Here is a 25931-nt window from a genome sequence, read left to right as displayed (position 1 = left end):
AAAAAACGCCTGAGGCATGAGGAATACAAAATTAAGACAAGCGAAGAAATCTTTCATTGAAAAAGCCTTTAACCTTTATTTTTAATTGGCATAATTGCCTCTAGCGAGATAATCTGTCAATGGACGGTCAGTACATGGAAGCTCATGACATTGACAGCGAAAATAATAGACAAAATAAAAACAAACAAATACAAATGAAATTATAAGTAACATGAAAAAAAAAATCTTCAATACTTGAATGGAACGCAGCAACAGAATCCCCACACACGGAAGCAGGAGACAAAGCGTTCCAAGCGAAAACAGTTCTTACGAAAATAGAATACTTGTGCGCGTTAATGATAGATGAGCAACGCTGGAACTGGAATGGGTGCTGTGCACTAGCTCGAGTCAAACAGGGACAGTGCACCTAGCGTGGGTCGTTTGGGAAAGATATCCGTACATTTCTTGTCTTTATCTTAAAAAAACATTGTCAAATCGGTGATCTTCCGACAAGATCTTGCCAACCCAAGTTCGATAACATTATATTAATGCTGCTGGAACGACAGTAATCGTTACAAACGAAGCGCATCGCACGACACTGAACAGATTCAACACAGATAATGTCTTTTTGTGTACATGGACTCTAGGCGACGGAGCCGTACTCGCATACATGGCGGACCAGGGACACCCTGGGGGACACCGGATTGTACAGGTGACCAATTGGACGAAGAACCATTACCACCACAGTTTTCTCCTACCAGTGAGAAAAGCCCGCAGTCAATTGTTTAGTTTCCGATATATGCCGTAAATTTTGGCCTTAAGGGGGAGCCATTCGTGAGGCTCAGTGTCAACGGTTTTCGCAAAATCGAATAAGATCACATCGACATGGCCATGGATGTTAAGAAGACTTTGCCCACTCACGAATGACCGTAATTAACTGGGTCTCACACGAAAGTCCTCTTTGAAAGCCACGCTAGTGAAAAGAGATTACTGAATTGGCAACAGATTTGCTTAGAACTAATGTGTTCCATGGTCTTTGCGCAATAAGAGATGTTAATGACACAGGTCTATAATTCTTACAGTCAGCAGAATGCCCCTTTTTAAAGATTGAAGTGATATTTGAATCTTTCCAGGCAGAGAGTATAATGCCCTCATTAAATTTTGTTGGAAAAGAGAGGCGAGGATAGGGGCCAAATGGGATGCAGACTCCTTAAGAACGCGAGCAGGAATTTGATCAGGCCCACATGCTTTGTCAGGTCTGATGAACTCAAGCAGCTTCTGAAAACCATGGGCTAAGAACTTAATGTCCGGTATATCCTGGTACGGAGATTCGGCGAGTATTGGAATGTTATTTAAATCCTCACGTATAAGCACACTCTCGTATTGTTGGCGTAAGGCTTCGGCTTTTGACACATCGTTTGCTCACACGCGATTGTTACAGAAAAGGGCTGGGATACCCATAAACTCAGAACGTAAGAGCTTAATGTAAGACCACGCCCACTTAATGCCAGTACTGGTACTGCCGTCCGAAGACGGTGCGATATCGCCCATGACCTCCTCAACATATTTCGCGTGCGATTCACGAATAATCTTAGTTGTTCTATTACGTAACTGTCTATAGGCGCTTATGTGCTTGGCCTTGCCAGTTCTTTTAGTCTTCTTCTGAAAGCGGTCACGCTTTTTCATCAATCTTTTAATAGCTGGACTAACCCAAGGGAAATGGCCTTTTGATTTTGTCATTTTGGATGGAATAATGCGATAATGGACCAGTTATCCTCAATAGACCTTTCTTCGGGACCTGATGCGAGATAGTAATCGCTGGAGGACGACAGGTGGGCACGAAGGCCTTCATATTCCCCCTTAAGAAATTGATATACTCTCCCAGGAGGTTTTTTTGGAGCCACATAAACTTCAAAGAGGATAGCGTCGTAGTCGCAGATGCCTGGGTTGACGTGGCATGCCTGGATGAGGTTGCTGGTGGTAGGAAATACAAGATTTAATGTTCTCCCAGAAGCGGGACGGGTTGGAGATTTTACGTGCTGGATTAAGCCAAACTTGTAGGCAATCTCTAACAGGGCATTATCGCAGGCATGCGCTGGAATGTCGCTATACAGGTCACCAGAACACCAATCAATAGCGCCGCAGTTGAAGTCGCCGCCCAGGATAGTATGAGGGTAACCAGATCGAATGTTGCAAAGCTTACTGAGAATGTCATCTAACAGGTCCAAAGAGCAGCGGTGTTGGTGGGCGATAAAAGCTGTTAAAGTTAGAGTTTCTTTGTTTTGTCAAGAGACAGACTGTGACGACCTCAAAGCCCTTAGCGCCAAGGCGTCTTACCTTCACAGTCACTAGATCGTTCCGAACTGCAATAAATACCCCTCCTTCAGAAGATGATCTGTCCTTACGGAAGATATCATAGCTTTCTGGGAAGATTGAATACGTTGGAATATCAGTGTCAACTTTTGACTCACATCCCATTATGATATCTGGTTGGTGCAGCTCGATGTAAGAGTGGAACTCAGCCCTTTTAGTTAGGCCCTTTAAACCGCTGCAATTGAGAGAGACAACTTTCAGTTTTCTTTCCACGGGTTTCTTCCTCGGAGGTGCAGGGATAGTAGGGCTTGAGGAGCGAAGAGGTGGCCCTGGTGACGAGGGACTAAACAAACTTCCAAAACTGTTGGAGACTGTTGCCGAAAAAGAGTCGTTCAACAGAAGAGATGTATAGAAGTTTGGAAACAAACAGCGGTTACGTATCCACAGCAGCCCAGAGTCATACCCGTGGTTGTCATAATACTGAGTGAACATGTTGATGCAATTCGTATGAAACCACTCCAATCACTCCTCGCATTCAATTCCCTTCCGATTTCGCACGACCGGAGCAGAACATAGCAGTAGTTGATAAGAGCCTGTGGTTGGAATCCAAGATGATCGACCTCTTGGAAGCAAATCGGTTGATGGAGGACTCCAATCCAACCAAAAGTGGACGATCCGTCAAGGGCGAAATCTGATAAGGTGGGTCGATGGAACAAAAACTAGCTTTTGGTCGTCGAAAGGACAAGTTGTAGCGCACTAATACAGAAAAAGAAAACACAATCGCTAGAGCAATAAAACGTATGACTGCCATGTTCGGCGACCGCTTACCATCCAGCCTTATCCAAAACTAGACAATAAGGCTTATTAAATCCTTCACCCACCATCAAGGCCCTTGCGGCTTGATGTGAATGAACTGAACAAGTTATTCACTAGTGCAGCCGAGCGCACAACATGTAATTCCAAGGTAGACACCAAGGAAGAGTTAATCAACTTCGCCAGTTTTTACAACCAACAATTGGCAACCATGAATTATCCAACTGCGTGCTGGGGATAAGGTCCAATACTTTTACAGGACCTGAACAGCTTCCACCAAAATTTCTGAAACTTGTTGCTAGAACCTCCCTTACTCATGACTCAATTTGTCTCAAACTGAAAATAGCTTTTGGGTTTGAAGGGTAAGGGGTCTTGTGATCTAGGGAAAATGCGTATCATTCACATTATCATTAGCTTGGAAGTTTATAACAAATTGCAAGCCGGGACCCTAGAGTTCAACAGCCGGTTGGTTTCCCAACTGATTTGTTATTGTTTGTCTTCTAGGTTTTACTGCAAAATATGGCTTCATTATTTCCTCTTGGCCCAATGCCACCAAGGAATTCGACTGTCAAATGCTGTTATTACTTGAACCAAAATAGCTAACAGTAAGATGTAAACCTCAGGATTCATTGCCCTCGTTGCACCTATACTTTATCTAAAGGACGAGAGTGTTGACCATGGCGTTCATTTTCTCGTAGCTCATTGCATGAAATGTTTCCGCAGTTCATATATGGTTTATTTCATATATCATTAACATGAAATGTTTTGCTGCGCTGGGTTGAGAGGTTCATTTGAATGAAGATTGTGGAAATATTGTAGCCAATTTTCGTTCGGGCTTAAAGGAACAACCTCTCCTTTTCTAGTGTCGTCCATCGATTTGAGGCATTGCCAGAAAGATATCGCGTCTGAATTGTCTGCAGTTTCTAGCTCAGAAATCTTGGCATTGTAATAGTCATTCTTTTTTCAGAATTAAGTAATTTCTTGTATTTCCCCAGGATATCATGATATTGCTCACGTACAGTAGTATCCAAAGGGTCTCGATGTTTCTTGTTTGCTAGTTTTCTTGAAACTGTAATTCATCTCCTTACAAACGACATTTTTTATCGAACTATTTTTTGTTTGATAATGATTTCATGCGCGTTACCTGCTTTTATCTTTAAACAACACTTACCCGTTGTGATTAAAATGTTTTTCACCTTTTCGAGGGATAGCTCAGTATTTTCACTGAATGTGTCGGCAGCAATATAATCGCGCATTAGTGTTTGTGTACGGGGACACCTCAGAGCATCTTTGACTTTTTCAGAGCAGAGTCGTTTTCCCACAGAAATTGTTTCGGTAAACTCGTTAAAGTATCTCCTTCAAGTATGGTGTGATTGTAACTCTTCTTTTTGTTAATATTCACCCAAGTAGTAATAGAGCTATGGTCTAACTACAAAATTTGCAACGTGTCATAAAAGATCCTGGTCACATACTGCGTAATCAACCGCACTCACTCCATGACAGAGTAAAACTACAAACCCATAGTCATAACCGTACGCGTTAATAAAGCGAAACATTATTAAAATTGAGAACTGGGGACAAAACCCGTCGTTGTTTATTGCTCAACCTGTGAAGCGGAGCGTTACGAGTAAAAAGTCAAACAGCCTTTTTATTCGATTTTTGTCTACGACCCTTTATGTTACAAATAGTTTAATGAATTAAAAAACGCAGCTTAATACGTTCAACTCTAGTTAGAGACTTTTTTGGAAGCCATCACCATCAATTGTAGGACACCTAAAGTTGTCTCTGCAAAGCATTAAAGGGCATTTTAATGGATATAACGCTATGTGGGTAGGTCAGTATTATTATCAGAATATTCAAGAGAAACTGATTAAGATCTTTCAAAACTGGAAACGGAAATCTTGAATTGTGCTGTCTTTTTCGAAGGGAGAGCCATCATACTCTTGTGTGGACAATAAACAAGTTAAAGAAAACTGAACAGAATTTTCAATATTGTTGGCAAAGAATGTATCCCAACTATCCTAAGTCGACATTAGATACAATGAAGTCTTCACCAAAGAAAGACTGTCTCACTTTCCAAGATACATGTACAGTTAAGGGGAAAACAATTAAGGATGCTGATATTTCAAGGACAGAAAATAAATAGTAGCAAGCGAAAATCCAAACCTCTAGAACGATCGCTGCAATCTGAGAAAAAGAAGCCTCGTTCGATCAACATTCGTCCTTCTTAATATAACGTAAATGACCTTTCGCAATGGAGTCAGCAACGCAAGGCTGTATAAAAGCTGTTTTAAAAGTTGAAATCTGTCTTAATTCTTTAAACATAACCGTACACTCACCTTGGTTTTCAGAGATAAAAAACTTGCTGGTTACTCTAACAAGAATTCCTTGCAGGACGATTCACTGCAGGACGTTTTCATGCTAGATAATCATAAAAGCTCCAATAAACTTACTCACCTAATGAGCTTATCGTGCCTCTGGCCAATTAGAAAAGAAACTTCTATTAAACAAGAGGGTCTTTCCCTAAAATACAAGAACAAAGACTTAATTGTAACGACGGTCATGAGCATCATTGTCCCAATCCATTTATAATTATTATTCTGAACAAATGCATGGTGCAAAAAATGACAAACAACATCTATTTTCTTGGAAACTCCTGTACGTTTCTCGAACAGTGCTTAGGTAGAAAACTCCTTGTTTGTTGAGGTAAAATGGGAATGAGAATATACTGAAGCAACTGAGGTTGTTAAGGACATTTATTAGCTACCATTTGATGCGTATTTGTGCATTGCAGTCTTAACAACAGCACAATATTTCGCCTTCTTTGTTTTGAGAACTTTCACTTACTGAATTATCGTTACTCGTTGTAGCGAATTGGTTTTGTCATTTTTCCCAGTTACTTTTCAGATTATTCAAAGAATGACATTATTAATCTCTACCCATCTTTATTCAATCATCTCACTCGGTGTAATTGCGTTATTGAAGCGAAAGACGTCTTGAAAAACTGAGCCACCTCTTTTTCAAAAAATGATGATCTATTTTTAAAGTTAGAGAGAAGTCAAACTACTCACCTACCTCCAAGGCAGTTTGTGGCTTCTGGCTTGCTATAAACCTAGTCTATTAACTGGCAAGGCTGTTTCGCTCTGCAAGGCTAACGAACCATAGAGGTGCCGAGCAAGATACACTTAGGCTACAAAACGTGCATACTCGCATCCTTCAAAGGCAAAGAAAAGTTACATGAATAAAACTAAGAACTAAAAACAAACTCTGTCAGTCTAGACCTGTAAACGGAGTTCACAAGATCCAGAACTTACCGACTAGACAACCTTCTGGCGCCTTTTGTGTATATTAGCATTATGAAACGAGGGTTGTATCCGCCTCAGTGAGAACCAAATTATCCAGTTTAATTTAGGCAAGTTAATTTGTCTTTTAATTAGTCAAGACCATCTTTAATTTAGTAAAAATCTTTCTTTGGTAAAGAGTAATTCCGGCAATATCAAAGAAGCAAAGCGAACAAAATTTGGAAATGTTTTGCTATCCAAGAAGGTGAAGAGAACTAAATGCACCCATACAAAAATGTGTGCTAAAGTAGAGAGGATAAGAGAGTCTCAAAGAGCTTACCGAGAAATCAATCACTAAGAGTACAGTGAATTGCCGCATTTTAAGATCAGAAATCAAAGCCTCTTATGATAATGATTCAAAGAAAGAAAAGAATACGCTGTTTAATTAACACGCATATATAGCTGTACGCATGTATAGCTGTCGTATTTGCCTGCTGGAATTTTTTTATTGTTTATAAGCCTAAAAGCAATAAAAAATTCCCGCAGAGGGCAAGCTATACGCGTTTGTTACAAATGAATCCGCCCTAAATTTCAATACCGGCCGTTACATGTCTGTATCAACTGAAAGTATTCATAAGCTTTGCTATATGAAGGAATCCATTTCGTAAAGGCAAAACGATTTATGATTGTATGAGCTCCTCAAACTCGGAGTCGCTTCAAAAGTCACACGGTAAACGATCTCTACCAGTCGAGAGTTAGTCGAGGTCGAGTCTACTAAGTCTATTATATTCACGCGTAATCCAAGAACCTTAAACCTCAGTCAAACCTTAAATCTCGAGTAAGATACATGTAATATGAAAAGGTAAGCTAAGCTGAAGTTATATTCTTAAAAACCAAACTCCTTACCTCGAGGTCAACCCCGTCGTGCCTCTAGCCTATGTGGAAACATTCGGGACTTTCCCTGCATTCCAAGAAACAAAAGCTTCTATCATAACAAATTTATAAGTGGATGCCGAATCGTTGAACCCAATTTCCTAATGGTAAAAAAAAAATCCTAATCCTAACATGCACAGTTTTAGTGTCAAGATAAGGAACTGATAACGATTAGTCAAAAACGAGTCATTCCAGCATCTGCAATACAGATATCTGTATAATTAACATAATCAACCGACAGGGTGCCGAAGTTCCGAGTTTAAAACTGTCCGTGCATGGATAAATAAAATTCTCTTTTCTCTTTCCGATATGTCTCTTAAACAGTACCAAGGTATTTCAGAAAACTTTATGCTCCACTGACAGATATGAACTCAGCTAGTCTATTTCATAAAATGATGAAATCAAGGTTGTACGGCCACCTCAGTGAAAACCAAATTAGCCAGTTTAAATTAGACCAGCTAACTGATTATTTGTCTCAAACTAGTCAAAACAATCTTAGAAAAACCTTTCTTTGGAAAAGAGTCATTTCGCCAATATTAAGGAGCCGACGCAAAACGAACGAAAGTTTGAACTGTTTTGCATTTTAAGAAACTAGAAAGAACTAAAATCCTCTCATACAAACATTATTTAAAAAAACGGAAATGAGGTATGTTTGTGATAAATTCTATGCTAAACTAGATAAAAAAAGCTTACCACTGGGAAATCTATCATCAAGAATATTGTAAAGTACAATGAAGCAGCAGGACTCTGCGCCTTTTAAGAGTAGAAATCAAACTGCCCTCGTGTGATGGTGATTCTTGAGAAAGGGATACGTTGACAATCTAGTCCGTAAACCTTATAGCCCTCAATCTCAACACTAGTGTTGAAAATTTTGGAATTAAACCATGTTTCAGAAATAGTTAGAGTATCGACATTTTCCCTCAAGGCCATTTCCCTGGTCTCAATGAAGTGTTGTCTGCATTTGAGCAACTCAGCGTTAAGGTGAGCTATTTTTAGGACTTTCTTCAGGTTTCTCAGTTTATTTAAGATGCATAAGCGCATGATTTCTTGCGTTGAGGTTATGAGACTCAATCTGTATGTGTCCTTTTCAGAACCTTTTAGGTTTTTGTTTTATGACGAAAATGAAATCGTAGAGCCGGAACAGCTTGATTTTGGATCCACTTTGCAGATTTGATTTGCTATCTTGTATCTAACTCGAAGTTACATGAATTTCTGTCTGACTTGGACCTATTACTGGGAAAAATTTCCAAAGATAAATAACCTTGTATTTTTAATGGCTAACTGAAATTTAAATCTAATCAACCACCATTCCCATAAAGCGACAAGTGATTTCTTAGATTTGTTGTACTCAAGGATGTTTTTCCCACTCATTAAACGTCCCACTAGAATTACGGCGAACAAAGTTTCGTTGATAGCTAACATTTTCACGAACAATCCACTTCGTCCGTCAATAAGCGGTCTCTTTCCCAATGACATATCTGACCATTCACCGATTTTTTCACTTATTTTGTGTAATAATAGTACTAATGAGAAGGCCAAATACGTAATTTTCGTGAAAACTGCAGAATCTAAGCGCATTTATAGATGAGCTAGGTAAGATAAACTGGGCTGAAATGCCTGGTTTAAATGATCCATCTTGCGCTTATGAAATCTTTGTCGAAAAGTATATTTCAATTTACGATAAATAATTTCCACTCAGAAAAGTGAAAGCGAAACGGTTCAATCTTCGTAAGCCTTGGCTTACTAAAGGTCTTGCTAAATTCGTAAAGAAGAAAAATATTTTATGTAAGTGTTTCCTTAATAACCATAACTCTTCCAATGAAAACGCATAATATATATGTCATATAAAAACAAATTTACTCTTTGTCTTCGAGTTGCGAAGGGTTTATACAACAAAAGACAAATTAAAAAACTAAAATCAAATGTCGAGGCCATTTGAAAATTTCTTCATGAAATTCTAAATAGAAATAGAGAAAAGCGTAGTATACCATCATTATTTAGGGCGATTCTCAAGAAATTTCCGATCCAAAGGAGCAAATATTTCACTTACATTGGCCCTAATTTAGCTAGTAAATTCCCGTATCAGAAAAGTCGCATAATTCTTTTTTACCCATTATCGTCTTTTAAGGTTTCTCAATGATTATGAAACTCTCTCAGATAATCAGAATGGTTTCGCAAGCACCACTCCACTGCTTAATATGCTCCAGCTTGTTTATAAGAGAAAATCTCTTCCGCTATTGAAAATAAGGAATATACAGTTGGTATTTTCATAGACTTGTCCAGAGCTTTTATCAACTTCGATCATCCTATTTTAATTTCAAAATTAGAGCATTATGGTGTTCGAGGCGCTGCACTTACATGGTTTGAAATACGCAACAATATGTAGAATTTAATGGTAACCGTTCAGAATCTTGCCAAATGAAGTGCAGGGTGCTTAGGGGGTCTATACTTGGCCCCCTGCTATTTCTGCTCTATATAAATGATCTGTGCAATGTGTCAAAGGTCGTGGACTTTATTCTTTTTGCTGATGACACAAAAAAAATTTTTCCCACAAAGATTTTAGTTTACTTTCTGAAATCTTAAATTCTGAAATGCTAAAATCAACACAGTGGTGTCGAGCTAATAAACTGCCAATTAACTTTAAAAAAACAGAGTTATGCTTTTAAGACCAAGCCAAAAGAGGCAAACACTCGATCTGTCTATTCAGATTGACAACAATAATATTGAATGTGTGAAAGAAACAGTATTTTTAGGGGAACCTCGATGAGCATATGTCATGGAAGCCTCACATTCCTAGCGTTTATAGAAAAACATCCAAATCAATAGGAATTATTTACAAGTCAACTTTTCCCTTCCCAAACCTCCTTACGTTCCTCGCACTATAGTATAGTTTGCCCTTACTTAAAATATTGTTTACTCCTTCAAGACAGATACATTAGCATAATAAAATAACTTTTTCGGCCTTTTTTATATACCTCATTGTCGAACTAATTTGCGAAAATTTTCGAACCAGTTTTCAAGGTCCTAACTCGCTAACTTGTGAAATTCTTTCTTAGTCAAATATACTCTTTGTTGAGCTACATACTTTTCTTTTCTTTTCTTTACTTTTAAAAATACGCTATGGTGGCAGGAAGCCTACAGTGTAGCCCCCAGCTTCTATATAGCCTTCCTTGTCATGACCAGTTTGAACATTGGTAAAATAATTTATTTAGAATAGTGTTTATATTTTGTATTTCTTGTATATCTTTGATGTATTTTTATGTGGTTAATTGCAAAATATTTGAGATGAAGGAATGAATGCTTTCAAGATCACTTTAACTGGCATTAAAAAAACAATTCCTATCTTAATAAACAGTGAGCCTGTAATACATATACAAGTAAACTTACTTAACCAGCCCTAACAACCCGTTGCAAAAAGTTGCTTTATTTTTCATCTTTTATGGAAAACATTAGTTTGTAATGTGGTTAATGATAAAAACTACAATAGCTAAAGGAAACAACTTACCTCGTCACCCTGTCGTGCCTCTGCGGCCTATCTACTTTTTAAAGTTTTATCATAATGTAATTACAATGGCACCTTAACCCGATTTACAGTGGCGGATCCAGGGGAGGGGCCCTGGGGTCCCAGGCCCCTACTTTTTTGACCAAACCGACGCCCGAACGGCCGAAAAAAAAATTTGAGACCGAGCCCCCCTTATCTCAAAATCTAGATGACTGCCAATCCTTCCCCCCCCCCCCCCCCACCCCTATTCTGAAGGTCTGGATCCACCACTGATTTAATCTAAACATAGAAAGGAATGAATGAGCAAACAGCAGCCCAGAATGAGTCATTCTAACATTCATCTCTTGAGCTGACAAAGACCCCGTCAACACGTATCCGGATATTTTTTAATCCGTTACTTTTTCTTTCCGGGTAAGGCTTCCGTCCACACATACCCGGTGAATCCGGCATGCGAATCTGCAACTTTCTGAATCCGCTCGCCAGAGTGGAGGACTCGTGTGGACGCTAAATCCGGATGTTTTTTTTATGCAGTGATATAACAAGACCTAGCCAAGTTCTTTACCTTGAATACTGTAGTCTAAACTGTATTCAAGAAGGCAACTTCGACGAATCCTCTCTTGCCAATATTACTAGAAGAGTCCAGGGTAAGAGAGTGAATTCGGATACGTGTCGGATACCTGTGGACGGGTAAATTCGACTTGAATACGGTTACGTGTGGACGTGGAAATTTTTTGAATCCTGAAAGAAAAAGTTGCGGATTTAAAAATATCCGGATACGTGTGGACGGGGACTAAACAAGCGCCCCATGAAAGCAAATTCAAGACAGCCTTCGATTCTGGATTTCATGGCGTGGATTCCGGATTCCAGCCAGTAATGGATTGTGGATTCTTTGTCAGTGGAACTTGGAATCCCGATTCCAGTTCTTAGGGGGCTCCGCATTACTCGAGTTGTATTCCGGATTTCAAAGCCCAGGATTACGGATTCCACAGGCAAACATTTCCCGGGTTGCATAGGGCGCATACAGTATATCACGATGTTTCAGGTTCCAGACCCCTATCCGTCTCATTTTTTCATTCCTTTTGAACGGTAGACAAAATATTAGTCAGCAATAATTAACGGTATACGAATGGCAGTGAACCAAGCAAGTCTAGGCCGCTATTTTGAAACTCTGGGAACTGTCCTGTACGGGCGGCGTGCTATCTCATTAACATAGTAAAATTGCACACTTGTATCCATTCGACGCCACAATTAAGTTAAGAACAAGGAAGCCGTTATTGTTTTGTCGCTCAACCCTGTAAAGTGTGAAGCGGATTTTTATAAACAAACTTTTTACTCGATTTTTGCCGACCGACGCTTTAAGTTAAAAATACCCCACATAACGATGTATAACAAAGGTTACGCTAGAAACTTTTTTGGGAGCCATCATCATCAACCAAAAAACAGTTATAGTTGCCTTTTTTTGCTACGGAGGTAATTCTAAATCAATACTATTTTAGAATATTCAAGGGAAAGTGATTAAAATCAGGCAACGGAAGTCTTGAACTATGCAGCCTTTTCGAAGGGAAAGCTATAATACTGTCGATTAAACAATCATCAAGATAAAAAAACTGACCAAAATTTTAAATATTGTTGGCAAATAATGAAAGATATTCCTAGGTACATCGAAATATTCGTTAAAAAAGACTCTGACTCTCATTTTCCTAGATACAGTAAAAGTGAGAGCAAAGAAGGATGCTGATATTTAGTCAAGGTGGGAAATGAAAAATATTATGCAAAAATTTTAAATTCTAGAATGATCGCTGCATTCGTCTAGGAAATCGAAGTCTTATTTTGATTACGAATAACTGTACTTAATATAATATGAACGAGATTTCTCAAAGTAGTAGATGTCGAAATCTGTCTTAAATCTTTTTTAAAACATAACCGTAGTTAGTTTGGTTTTTAGGGTTGAAGAACGTGCTGGTTACTCTTACAAAAATTTCTCCTTTCTTTCACCGCAGGACATATGTTCGTTCTCAATGTAGATAACCATAAAAAGCTCCGACAAAATTACTCACCTAGTGGATCTGTAGTGACTCTAGTCAATGTGAAATTTCTAAGAATTAAGGGACTTTTCCCTACAATATAAGAACAAAGACTTTACTGTGACGGCAGTTATAAGTGGGTGTCGAATAAAGCATCATTGTCCAAATCCATTTATAATTAGTATCCTGAAAAAATTGTGCCGAAATGACAAAATAAAATCTCCTTAATCTTTTTCGACACGTTAATTGAACAGTGCCTAGGTAGAAAACCCATTAAAACTGACATTATTATACTGAGGCATATCAGCATGCTAGAAAAACGTTTGTCAAAGACCCAGTCATACGTTTTTACACGCTTTGCAGACTTCCAGTAGGTCAACAACAGCACAAAGTTCCGCCTTATTTGTTCTGAAAACTTTTACTTCGTTTACTAGATTATCGTTTCTCATGGCAACAAATTGGTAGTCATTCTCCCCAGACTGTTTCGGCCTGATTATTCAAAAAATGACATTATTAATCTGTACCAGTTCCATCATCTCACTCATTCTTGCGTTACTAAAGCGGAAGATTTGTAAAGAAAAAAAGCCAGCTCCTTTTACTGTGTAAAACGAAAATGTACTTTTTTTTAAAGTTCATGGAAAACTACTCACATTCCTCCAAAGAAGTTTACGTCGCCTCACCTTGCTGTAAAACCACAGCTGTTTCGCTCTGCGAGGTTAACGAACCCAGCAGTCTAACGTAGCTGTGCAGAGATACACTTCAACTACAAAACCAACATCCTCGCATCCTTCAAAGGCAAAGAAAAGTCACACGAATAAACCTGAGAACTTAAAACAAATGCTCCCTGCCTAGATAAGTAAGCGGAGTTTACAAGATCCAGAACTTTCCGACTGAACAACCTTTAGACGCCTTTTGTTTAAATTAGCATTATGAAACGAGAGTTGAATCCGCCTCAGTGAGAACCAAATTAACCAGTTTAATTAAGGCAAGTTGATATGTCTTTTAACTAGTCAAGACTATCCATGGCAAGTAAATTTTTTTGGGAAAGAGTCATTCCGCCAATGTCAATGACAAAAAAAACGAACGAAATCTGTAAGTCAGGCTGGCTTTCCAGGAAAGTGTAGAGAACTAAATGCTCTCACAAACATTAGAAAAAAAGGAAATGATTTATGCCTCTGTAGATGTATACTTAACTATAGAGGATAAGACAGTTTTTTTGAAAGAGATAGATCAAAGAGCCCACCAAGAAATCTATCATCAAGAGTACAGTGAAGTACTATGATGCTTTGGGAATCCCTGCATTTTAAGATCCAAGCCACTTATGATTACCATAATGGTTTCAATAAAGAAATACGCTTTCCAATACCGGCTGTTAACAAGTGGGAGTGTTTATACGTTTTGCCATATGAAGGAATCCTTCGTGAAGTCCATACGATTTGATTGTCTGCGCTCTTTAAAGAGCTGCTTCGAAGATCATTGAGATCACCCGGCAAATCTCTACCATTCGAAGTCGAGTTTACTGAGTCTTTTATATACACGCGTAATCCAACAAAATTATTGCGAAAATTTGAAACTCAAGTAAGATTTACGTAATAGAAAAAGGTAAGCTAACCTTAACTTATTTTATAAACCAAACTACTTACTTTGAAGCCAGCCGCCATTTCGTGCCTCCAGCCGATGTGGAAAAATTCGGGACTTTACCCGCATTCCAAGAAACAAAAGCTTTTATCATAACAAATTTAAAACTGGGTGCAGAAAATTAAAACCCATTTCTAACTTGTCCGATAAGAATACCTTGACATGTACAGTTTTAGTGTCAAGATAAGGAACTGATAACGAACAGTCCAAAAGGAGTCATTCCTGCATCTGCAGCAGGCATCTATCTGTGTAACATAGTCAAGCCAAGGTTTGTTGAAGTTCCGGGTTTTAAGGCCGTCGGTGCGTAAATAAATGAAATTCTCTTTTCTCTTTCTGATATGACTCCTGAAAAATACCGAGGTATTTCAGAAAAACTGCATGATCAACTGGCAGACATGTATGAGAACATATTAACACATAGCTTAACAATAATATATAGATTTAGCCAGGGCTAAAAGCGAAGCTCTCGATAATATTTATAGTTTCTTCAAACAAAATATAAAATCGTGTAATGCTAAGCGGCGAAGGCAACGCTGGAGAACGGTGAAAAACAACAAAGGTCCAATTAGCAAAAAAAGCAACTTCGCACGTGCAGCACACTTTTTTGTACATTTCTTTGCCTTTGTTTTGCACAACTACAACGTGAAACTTCCAGAAACTTCTTAGTTACAAGTTTTATGGAGGAAATGTCGTATTTTTCTCGTTCACTTTTTTTTTTCTCTGCCGCTCATTTTCACCTTGCATTGGTGGCCGCTATCATTTCCTATTTTGTCACTGCCGCTACAAAATTTTCATGTTGTTCTTCCAACAAAAAGAATGTCTCCTTTGTTTTTCATCTCTCGCTCTAGATCTCTGTCGGGCGGTGGGTGTACCGTCACGTGATTTCCAAATTTTCTCGCATGGGTAGATTACTTCATTTTCTTACCCATGGTGCTCCGCTGGCGCTCCTCGCGCGCGAGAGCTCCACTAATATCATTTCACGTGCCTAATTATTATTAATTTATTCTATATTTTATAAAATGATAAGAAGGTTCTATCTTCCTCAGTGAAAACCAAATTTGCCAGTTTGAAGATAGGCAAGTTAACAGCATTTGTCTCAAAGTAGTCAAAACAATCTTTCTTTGGTAAAGTGTACGTACACAATGTCACTGACTCATCCAAGGTAACTGGCCTTTCAATGACAAATAAAGCTCCCACAAATAGTACCGCCAGTGTTAAATTATAAGCTGAGAATAACAAGACTGGTACTAGACGGATTCAAGCGTCACCGGTAGAGTGGCTTGAACGAGAATTATTCTTTAATGTTAAGTAGTATATGATGTCATGCTAAGGTGCACTTTTGTTCTCCGGGAAAAGAAAAACAGTTCGAGCTGGCGGGGGTTCGAGTGATCTGGGCCGGATTGAACGTCAAACTTGACATCTTAATAATTAATGGTTACTGATTTTTCAGTACTTCAGTTCACTCATTCATACACATTATTTAGACACAGTAAAAACATTAGTTACAATAGACCATTTCCGAGTTCGTAAAATTCTCACCTTTAACGAGGCTAAGTGCAAAACATTTCTTGTGACAATGAAATTTATTTGCATGAGAATAAAAAGAAAAATCATTTTTATATCAATGGCTTCGCACGTAGCCTCGCTTTGAAACAGAGGCTTGGTGCAACTCGGAAATGACCTATTCGCCACTTTGAGGTTGCGCGATAGACCGGGTCGAGATGGTTGTCAAAGTGCATTGTGGGACTGTTTTGGGGGACACATTTTCAACAGGGCGGCAAATTCGAATGAAGACGCGAACGCGGAGGAAGAAATGAAGTTACAGGAGATTGATGTACTGGGTTGAGAGCTTCTTAAGCCAACGCAATATTGCACAGTGTCCGTCAATTTTGAAAAGATGGCTAGCTTGTAGAGGGGCAAAACTTTCCGGAAATCGACTGAAGGAGTTGATCAAAACGTGTGACGGAGTGATTCGAACCATCCTCGGAGACCGAGGGAGTCAGTCGGGCCAGGAGAAAAGGCGTGACGAAATTTGTCAAGCACAGGCGGAAAAGACCCTCGGTACCGACTCTAACCGAATCACAAACGGTCAAGTGAATGCTGGCTCCTGATTGGGCACAGAAAATGATTTGTATTATTGTGCCCAATCGGCGAACAGTTTCTCCTTAGTTCTTTTCGTGAGTTCGTACACGACGGCTATTATCTCGCCACAGTTGCCCTGTTCGTTCACCAAGCTTTCCTAATCAGAAACGAAGGAACTACCGATGAGTCGAAAAACGTTTCGGATGCTATCAGCAGGAGCATGACTGATCACAATGTATCATAAATAGTAGGAAGTTTAAGATGTGGCGGCGACGAGAAATTAAAAAAAAGCATCAGAGCTTGACGAGGCAAAACAACAACGTTGCACGTGTATCACGCTTTTTTGTACATTTCTTTGCCGTCACTGCACGACTACCACGTGAAAATGCCTCATTTCACGTTTTGTGAAGGACGTAAAAAGCAATGAGTGACAAAATTTACTTTCTCTTCATGAACTTGGATATGGTTGATGGAAATTCAGTTGGAATAATCACGATAGACTGAAAAAATGTGAATTCACTTTTCATGCGACGTTTTTATGGCTGTCAACGGTCGTGGCATCTTAAACTCCCTAATATTTATGAAGACGTGATCGATGCAAGCGTGAATACCTGTTATAAGCTCAAGCTTGTGTTTTCGGAAAAGCGCCTTTAGGTTTCGGGTAGACAGTATTTTGAAATGGAGAGTTTATATCAAACTGAAAGTTTCCTGACTTCGTCCATTTTTCTTTGGTACATGAGCCAAACAAGCCGTGATCAAGCCGATAGCCGTCATGTACGAACTCACAAAAATAACTCAGGAGATGCTGTTCGCCGATTGGGCACAATAATACAAAGCATTTTTTGTGCCCAATCAGGAGCCAGTATTCGCTTGACCGGTTTGAAATTGTCCGGTGAGAGTTGGTACCCAGGGGCTTTTCCGCCTGTGCTTGAAAACTTTCGCGCCTTTTCTCAGGCCCGACTGACCGCCCCTGGGTCTCCGAGCCGGGATGGATTCGAACGTCACCACCAATCACTTTTTAGGTATGATGTTTGTTTGTTATCGCTTAAGTCCTTTTGCTGAGTAAATGACCACATAAACGGCGACCTACGTCCCCCAAAACAGTCCCACAATGCACTTTGACAACCTTACCCGCTCTCCCGTGCAACTTCAAAGTGGCGAATAGGACAATTAAAATAATAAAACTGATTTACATGTTTGCCGTGTGGGAGTACGAAGGGGGGCATAAGACAATTTATTACATTTTTAAACGTAGTAAAAGATCTGCTCTCTCTGGCATTATGGGGAAGGCTATTCCACAACTGGGCCCCTCTGTGGCAGAGACCGCTTCATTTAAGGAATTCAGTACGGGACTTAGGGAGAGGTAGCTTGTTGGCCATGTCTCCGAGATCGCGTTCCGCGGTGAAAGGTCTGAATAGATCTTGTTAGTACTCCGGGGTTTGTTTATTTAAAATTTTAATAACATTGGTTAGGTTTCTAGTTGTTTTTTCAGTGTATAGTACATTGCAAAAACGGTAACGTAATTATGACGTTTGTGATAAAACGTGATCGATCTGCTTGTTGAACCAATCAAAATGAACTTGCTGTAGTGTTGGTTTAGCATTGGTTTTACCGGCCGGTAATACATCAAGAAGAGCTAATGAAATGATATCTGGCGAGTGGAGTTACAAGAACCAGAATTCGAGTTATCGTGGTAAATGTCAGTGAAATCTTAATCAAAGGAAAGGAAATTTAGTTCGAGTTAGCGGGGAGTTCGAGTTAGCCGAATTCGAGTTACTGAGGTATTACTGTATAAAACATCTGGTTTAGGTATTTCTCGAAATGAAGTTTTCTAGCATTAGATTACATAAAGGAGGGCCAATGGAAATTCTTCTTTGGTTAGACAATATATATTAAGCAATACAGAACAAATCGGATGCTGTTTTTTTTTTTCATATGCAACACAACTCCTTTATTCTGTTTGTCAGAACAATGCATCTTTTTTTCTCATTTACCACTGCTTCTAAAGATTCTTTTGATCGCACAGAAATTGTGTGACACAAAAGACTAGATCTATCAGATCGAAAACATACTCTTAAATCCTCTTGTGACCTTGAAGATTACAGAACTAACGACTGTTACGAAAACGATGAAAAAAATAACACAGGGTGGGTTCACACCAGAACTTCAAATCTAACTTAAGTCATCTTCCTTTTGAGGCAAACCTGAAGAAACGTGCAAAAAGAAGCGTCTTTTAAGATAAAAGACGCTTATCCGAGAGATTCCGTAACTATTGCTTTCGCTGGAAGAATGCGCCATGCGTACCAAGATCATTTTATAAGATCACCTGAGTAGCATACCCGTCGAAATATAAGTTTGATGGGAGTTTGAGTTGACCTCATACAAAGCTTGATTTATCCTTACATTCTGAACATCTCAAGATAGTTTAATTAACCAAGTTCCAAATACCGTAAATAAAATGGACAAGTTAGAATCGTCATTAAGCCCGACATGTAAATTCTGGTGTGCACTCTCACTAACAGAGGTCATAAAATTTAGGACCGATTTAGGAATGACATAAAACTATAATATGTCCCACCTTGCCCCTCTAGTCGACATAAATTTGAAAAATATCAGTTCTTGCACGCGTTAGGCTGCGAAGGGCGTGAGATGGGAGTATTACCTAACAAAATTGCAAATATAATATTTACAAACGGAGCATTATTTCGTGTAGTATACTCGCGCCATTACCAAGCCCAAGCCACACTCACACTAAAACTTGTAAATACGATGTAACCACCCTAGAAAGCTGATTAGTTAAACGCGCTTCCAGTTCCACTTCCTTCTTTATAAGATCTCCTTACTGATATTTGTCGGCTACACTTAAATTTTAGCGCGAATTAAAGAACAACATATATAACTTGTACAAAGGCCTGTGTGTTTACTGAATTGAACACGTTTAGCTGAAATTTGATGACCTTTGTCAAATTAGGTTTATCACTTCATCCAAAAGATTTTTACCATTGTATCAACAAAAACATCAGTATTAAACTTTACTGTTAAAGTTCAAGTCGTGCCTAAAGTATATAACTAATACACGAAGAAATGCCTTTCAAGTTAGCTTGCGAATGAAACCTACCCCGAAAATATGATCCCCTGAATTCCCTGCTACTGCACTGTTGGCAAAAACCAAATACAACCTCATTATTCAAATAAATTCTTAAAATGCGTTATAGTTAAAATTCACAGTGATACAAAACCACAAAATTTTGATGCTTCATATAAACGAAAGTCTAAACTCTCACGACAAATAAATCAAGTAGGTTCAGCGAAATCTGACCAGAGTGACTCGTTTTCATGACAAGAACGAAGCCGTTTTGAGGGGAGTGTGATTGACGAGAAGCAGGATTCGCTTATAACGAAAGAAGGCTACCCTACTTTGATGTATTTTATTATAAGGACGACTTGTCCTGACTAGAAACTTTCTACTTCTTGTTCTACCTGTATTCCTACTTCTTGAACTCCTCTGAATTTCACCTGTTCACACTGCATACAAAAAGAAGAGTACTTTACTTAGATCCTAGGTATATTAAATGTACAGCTGTGATAGCATTTGTAAAGTTAAAGTATTTCAAACAACTTTAACCGGACATGTTTCTATTTACAAGGTCATTCACACGTTCTTTGTCTCCGTTGCTTCTTCGCCATCTTTCGGACTACTCTTATCAAAAACACCTGCAGATTAAGATCAAACAAAAACAAGTTAATAACAGTGGTGGGTCCAAGGGGAAAGCCGGACGGGAGGGGAGGGAGGGGTTCGTTACCCCCTTTTAGACCTTAAATTGTTTTTTAATACTTGTTTGACAGAGACATTTTTGCATCAAAAGGATCGCATATCACTATTGAACCGGTTAATTTTCTTTTATTGAAATATGTGAACGTGTGGCCATTATGGCTCTTGTCATCAAGCTTCTGTTGGTCGTTGCGCTGAGGGTTTTACGAGAATATTTTAGTTACAGATTTCAAAAAGGTTTACGCTCACAAAACATCATTTGTAATTAAGGCTGAGTTTAGATGCGATTCTTTACTACTTAGTAATATACTTCTTTGTCTGTTTGCATGCTAAGGAACGCGTATCCGCCCAAAACGATAGCTTGATATTGTGTTTTCCCATTTACATGTATAGTAGCTTGGCGCCCTTTTCCAAAACATCAGGCATTATCTTCAGAACTCAATCCTGACTGATTCCCTTCTTGGGAGCAAACTGCCTTTTCTGACTTCTTCTGCCTTGTTGAGAGTTTTTGGAAAACTCCTTGAGAAATATCTAGCCCCCAAGAAACATAAACAAGGCGATTTCAAAAAAAAAAAACGCTCCATGTCAGAATACACGAAATCTACCAGGAAGTTCCCATTGCTCATTTCCCAGAAAGAAAAAATAAATAAATAAAATAGAAGCTTCGAAATGAAATACTTCTGAAACTATTTGAGTAAGCCGAGAGATTGAGTTCCCGGAGCACTCTTTCGCGGAAAAAAGTATTCTTGACTCTTACTTTTTTCTCTTGTGACTTAAATTATATAACAGTAGAATTCTACAACACGGGGGGTCGTGGGCTCGAATCCCATCTAGGATTAAGAATTTTCCTGTGTCCTCTTAGGGTTGATTCGTTATATCTCTCTTTATTATATAATATAAGTGGCTTAGGTTGACTTAAATCATCATCGTATATTCTTTGAAATCTCATTTTCCACATCTTGTATTTCAGTCAAAATGTACATGTAGTTATTTTGTGAAGAAGTCACAAAGGGTATGCACTACGAAATCTCCCTTAATCAAACAGGTATGTAATATCACAGTAAATGATTGGACTAGAACAAAATAATATATTGCGAGGTACAAAATTGGCACACACACACACACACACACACACCATGGCCAGCTTCACATACTGTGACCAAAAATACCTGAATATACTGAACAAATAATATCAAATACAAACCTTCAAATGTCACATCATCTCCAATCAGCATAAACGGCGCCCACTGCCTGACGTCAGAAAAGCGATTCTCTCTCATCGACCTCATGGCCTGGTGAAGAGATTCACTTGCACTTTCACCATGAACAAGGTGCTCGTAAAAACTATTCATAAACCACATGGTAGCTTTGTCCTCCACAGCCCACAGTGCCGCCAGCACGGCGCGTGCACCCGAAGCAAGAAATGCTCGAGCAATTCCAACAACTCCCTCAGCTCTAATCTGACCACTTGCACTATGACAACAGCTAAGGACAACCAGCTTGGCACTCAGACAAACTTGTGAAATTTCAGCCATCGTCAATAAGTAGTCTTCTTCGTGTGGAGTTGCGCAGGATCTAATAGGGGAAAGAGCTATTTCTCCACGCTCGGCATAACCATGAGCAGCGAAGTGAACAAGACTTACTGAATGCAAGCTTTCCAGGACTTTCTGCTTAGTTGCATCTTTTCCAAGCAACGGTTGAACACCGAGCAGTCGCCCAATCATCTCTGCTTCCTTTCTTGCCCAAGGTAATACGTTTAACTGAATAAGTTTTCCTTGGTAGTAAACGTCACTAACGTCTGGCTCTCCTACGATCAACGCACCGCTTTTACTACAATAGTCTGCTGGACTGTTCTGAATCAACTTTAGAGTCGTCAAGGAAGGGACAATACGAATCTTGAAAGTATCCGATAAATACTTCCCCTTATCATCTTTTAAAGCTGCAAAAGGAATTGGGTACAACAAACCATCCGGTATGATAACGATTTCTGGTTCCTGAAGTAAGTCAGCTACAGGAGCAATGATCATTTTGTAACAATCAGCTAGGGTTGGTGGCCTAGTCTCCTGCGTTTTGTCGTCCTCCTCTTCTATAAGACGCAAAGCTAAGGAGCTTTCATCATGAGATGGTTTGAATGATGGCGGGGAGCTTTCATATGGAGAAAACAACATTGATCGATCTTCGCATTGTTCTTGACGTACAACCTGAGAGCCACCAAATGCTTGATTTTCAAACACTTTATCTGCACTTCCTTTCAGGCTCGTTTGTCGAAAAACTACGGTTTTGTTTGGCTTAAGGATCCAAAAATACATGTGGTCAACGAAACAGGAAATATAAAGACAAGAACTAAAGGCATTTGTGTCCATGATATTCTCAATACCAATCCATGACTGTGGGTTCACTGATATTTCTTTCTTCACAGAGTACTTGTCGGACAGTATGTCTGCTAGTGCTCTGGACCGCCCAAGCTCAGCAACGTAAAGAGCTTCATAATAACTACGTGCATTAATAGACAACGAACAAAGAAGACTGTACGGGGACGCATGCTTATCAAAAAAAGAAATTTTGAACTGGTCTTTACCTCTTAAAAAATCATGCATTTCTTCGCACTTTTCAATGCTTTCGTAGAGATTTCGCACAACTACAGTAATGTCTTCTCCTGCCAATAAAGTGTTCAGAGCAATGTCAAGGTGGCTGGAAAACTGCAATTCAATGTCCCCTATTTCGTAACTCATTTCAAGTGCTTTCCTAGCAAATTCTTGACTCTGGGTCAAATTCTGAGAAACTCGACAAAGATTTCCCAGGTTAAAATATGAAGCTCCAACACCTCTTTTGTCACCAATTTCTCTCGTGATCGTCAGTGCTTTATGAAGGTATTCTTCAGCCTTGGTATATTGACCAACGGATTTAAACACGCATCCTAAGTTTGCGTAATCTGATGCTTCTCCTCTTCTGTCACCGATTTCTCTCCTGATCGTCAGTGCTTTCTGAAGGTATTTTTCAGCCTTGGCATATTGACCAACAGAAAGAAGCACAGTTCCTAGATTTCCGTAACATGTCGCTTCTTCTGATTTATCACCGATTTCTTCTTTGATCGTCAGTGCTTTATGAAGGTATTCTTCAGCCTTGGTATATTGACCAACGGATTGAAACACGCTTCCTAGACTTCCGTAATATGTTGCTTCTCCTGTTCTGTCACCGATTTCTCTGCTGATCGTCAGTGCTTTCTGACAGTACTCCTCAGCCTTGGTATATTGACCAACAGATGAAAACACAGTTCCTAGTTTTCCGTAAGCTGATGCTTCTCCTTTTTTGTCACCGATTTCTCTCCTGATCGTCAGTGCTTTCCTAAGGTATTCTTCAGCCCTGGTATATTGACCAACAGATTGAAACACAGTTCCTAGATTTCCGTAAGCTGATGCTTCTCCTTTTCTGTCACCGATTTCTCTGCTGATCGTCAGTGCTTTCTGAAGGTATTTTTCAGCCTTGGTATATTGACCAACAGAATGAAGCAGAGTTCCTAGATTTCCGTAACATGTCCCTTCTCCTGGTTTATCACCGATTTCTTCTTTGATCGTCAGTGCTTTATGAAGGTATTCTTCAGCCTTGGTATGTTGACCAACAGACTGAAAAACGCTTCCTAGATTTCCGTAATCTGATGCTTCTCCATTTCTGTCACCGATTTCTCTCCTGATCGTCAGTGCTTTCCTAAGGTATTCTTCAGCCCTGGTATATTGACCAACAGATTGAAACACAGTTCCTAGATTTTCGTAAGCTGATGCTTCTCCTTTTCTGTCACCGATTTCTCTCCTGATCGGCAGTGCTTTCCTAAGGTATTCTTCAGCCCTGGTATATTGACCAACAGATTGAAACACAGTTCCTAGATTTTCGTAAGCTGATGCTTCTCCTTTTCTGTCACCGATTTCTCTCCTGATCGTCAGTGCTTTCTGAAGGTATTCTTCAGCCTTGATATATTGACCAACAGAATGAAGCAAAGTTCCTAAATTTCCGTAACATGTCGCTTCTCCTGATTTATCACCGATTTCTTCGTTAATTGTCAGTGCTTTCTGAAGGTATTCTTCAGCCTTGGTATATTGACCAATGGACTCAAACACGCTTCCGAGATTTGCGTAATCTGATGCTTCTCCTTTTCTGTCACCGATTTCTCTCCTGATTGTCAGTGCTTTTTGAAGGTATTCTTCAGCCTTGGTATATTGACCAACAGAATGAAGCAAAGTTCCTAAATTTCCGTAACATGTCGCTTCTCCTGATTTATCACCGATTGCTTCGTTAATCGTCAGTGCTTTCAGCTGGTATTCTTCAGCCTTGGTATATTGACCAACGGAGTGAAACACGCTTCCTAGATTTCCGTAACATGTCGCTTCTCCTTCTCTGTCACCGATTTCTCTCCTGATTGTCAGTGCTTTTTGAAGGTATTCTTCAGCCTTATTATATTGACCAACAGAATAAAGCACAGTTCCTAGAATTCCGTAACAATTCGCTTCTCCTGATTTATCACCGATTTCTTCTTCGATCGTCAGTGCTTTATGAAGGCATTCTTCAGCCTTTGTATATTGACCAACAGAATGAAACACAGCTCCTAGATTTGCGTAACACTTTCCAACTCCGCGATTGTTTCCAGTCTCAATCATGATGCTGAGTGCGTTCTCGCAAAACTCTTTTGCTTTCTCGTATTTGCTTCTTTGACAACAAAGTTTCGCTAGTAAAATTAATATTATCCCTTCTTCGTCTTTTCTGCCACTATTGTGTAGTGCCACGTGAATTTTTTTACCACATTCTATCGCACTAGTGTGATCGTACATAAGAGTATAGCCATCAAGAAGTTTATCGCATAAATAGATAACAAGTGGTGTGGTAAGTTCTTTGATTGTTTGTAGGGCGTTGCCGTTAAGGAGCACCAAACATTCGTTAAAGATTTCTACTGCTTTTATAATACGTCCAGTGTTAGAAAGGAAATTTGCAACAAGTACACCAACATGAATGATCCATAGAATATCCAGGATGTTGTTCATGACGCTTTTTTCTTAACCTTGAGAAAAAAATACTTTAAGAGTAAGAAAGTGGAAACAAGATTCGTAACGTTTTTGAACTGAACAGTTAAACTTCTTAGGCAAAATAATCAAGCCTTAATGTAAGATTTACTGAGGTACCTCATGAATATAAATGTTGGACTATCATTTCTTGGCCTATTCTATACTTGTCGAATCTGCAAATGCAGAATACCTAAACAAATAGTTTTACAGAGTGGTTTGTAACCTACTGTTTACCATGAAATTCATTTATTATATAATTCATATATTTATTACTCCAAAGAAATACCAGGTGAGCTTTCGCCCGAAATCTTGATATATTCACCCGTGAAATGTTCAGCCTTGTTATATACTACTTATTAACAGGGAATGAGGTCGTTATAGGGAAATCTCAGACCGAAGCCTGAATGGCCTGTAGAATCTCCAAGATGTCTTCCATGGTCTTTTTTTCTTAACCTTGAGGAAAAATACGTTAAGGGTTTGATTCTTAATTTCTTAGGCAAGATAATCAAGCTTTAACGTAAAATTTACTGAGGTCCTTTGTAA

The 25931-nt window shown here is 39.1% G+C and overlaps 1 protein-coding gene across 1 annotated transcript; it reads right to left on the bottom strand.

Annotated features, from left to right (window-relative positions):
• Positions 1-18220: 18220 nt before the first annotated feature.
• Positions 18221-25288, bottom strand: LOC140948936 (uncharacterized). Its single transcript, XM_073398199.1, has 2 exons — positions 21542-25288; positions 18221-20279 (listed from the first exon to the last, which is right to left on the bottom strand). Exons 1-2 carry the CDS (start codon positions 25155-25157, stop codon positions 20218-20220), a joined length of 3678 nt encoding a protein of 1225 aa, XP_073254300.1. The 5' UTR covers positions 25158-25288; the 3' UTR covers positions 18221-20217.
• Positions 25289-25931: the final 643 nt, after the last annotated feature.

The sequence above is a fragment of the Porites lutea genome, chromosome 1 (assembly GCF_958299795.1).
Source record: "Porites lutea chromosome 1, jaPorLute2.1, whole genome shotgun sequence".
NCBI classification, from domain to species: domain Eukaryota; kingdom Metazoa; phylum Cnidaria; class Anthozoa; order Scleractinia; family Poritidae; genus Porites; species Porites lutea.
This window is presented reverse-complemented; position numbering and strand designations above follow the sequence as displayed.

Excerpts from the sequence above, each read along its gene's own strand:
- LOC140948936 (XM_073398199.1), bottom strand. The coding sequence starts at position 25,157 with ATGTACGATCACACTAGTGCGATAGAATGTGGTAAAAAAATTCACGTG. Across the intron at positions 20,280-21,541 it reads AGATGATGTGACATTTGAAG|GTGTTTTTGATAAGAGTAGT; the intron begins GTTTGTATTTGA and ends CTTAATCTGCAG.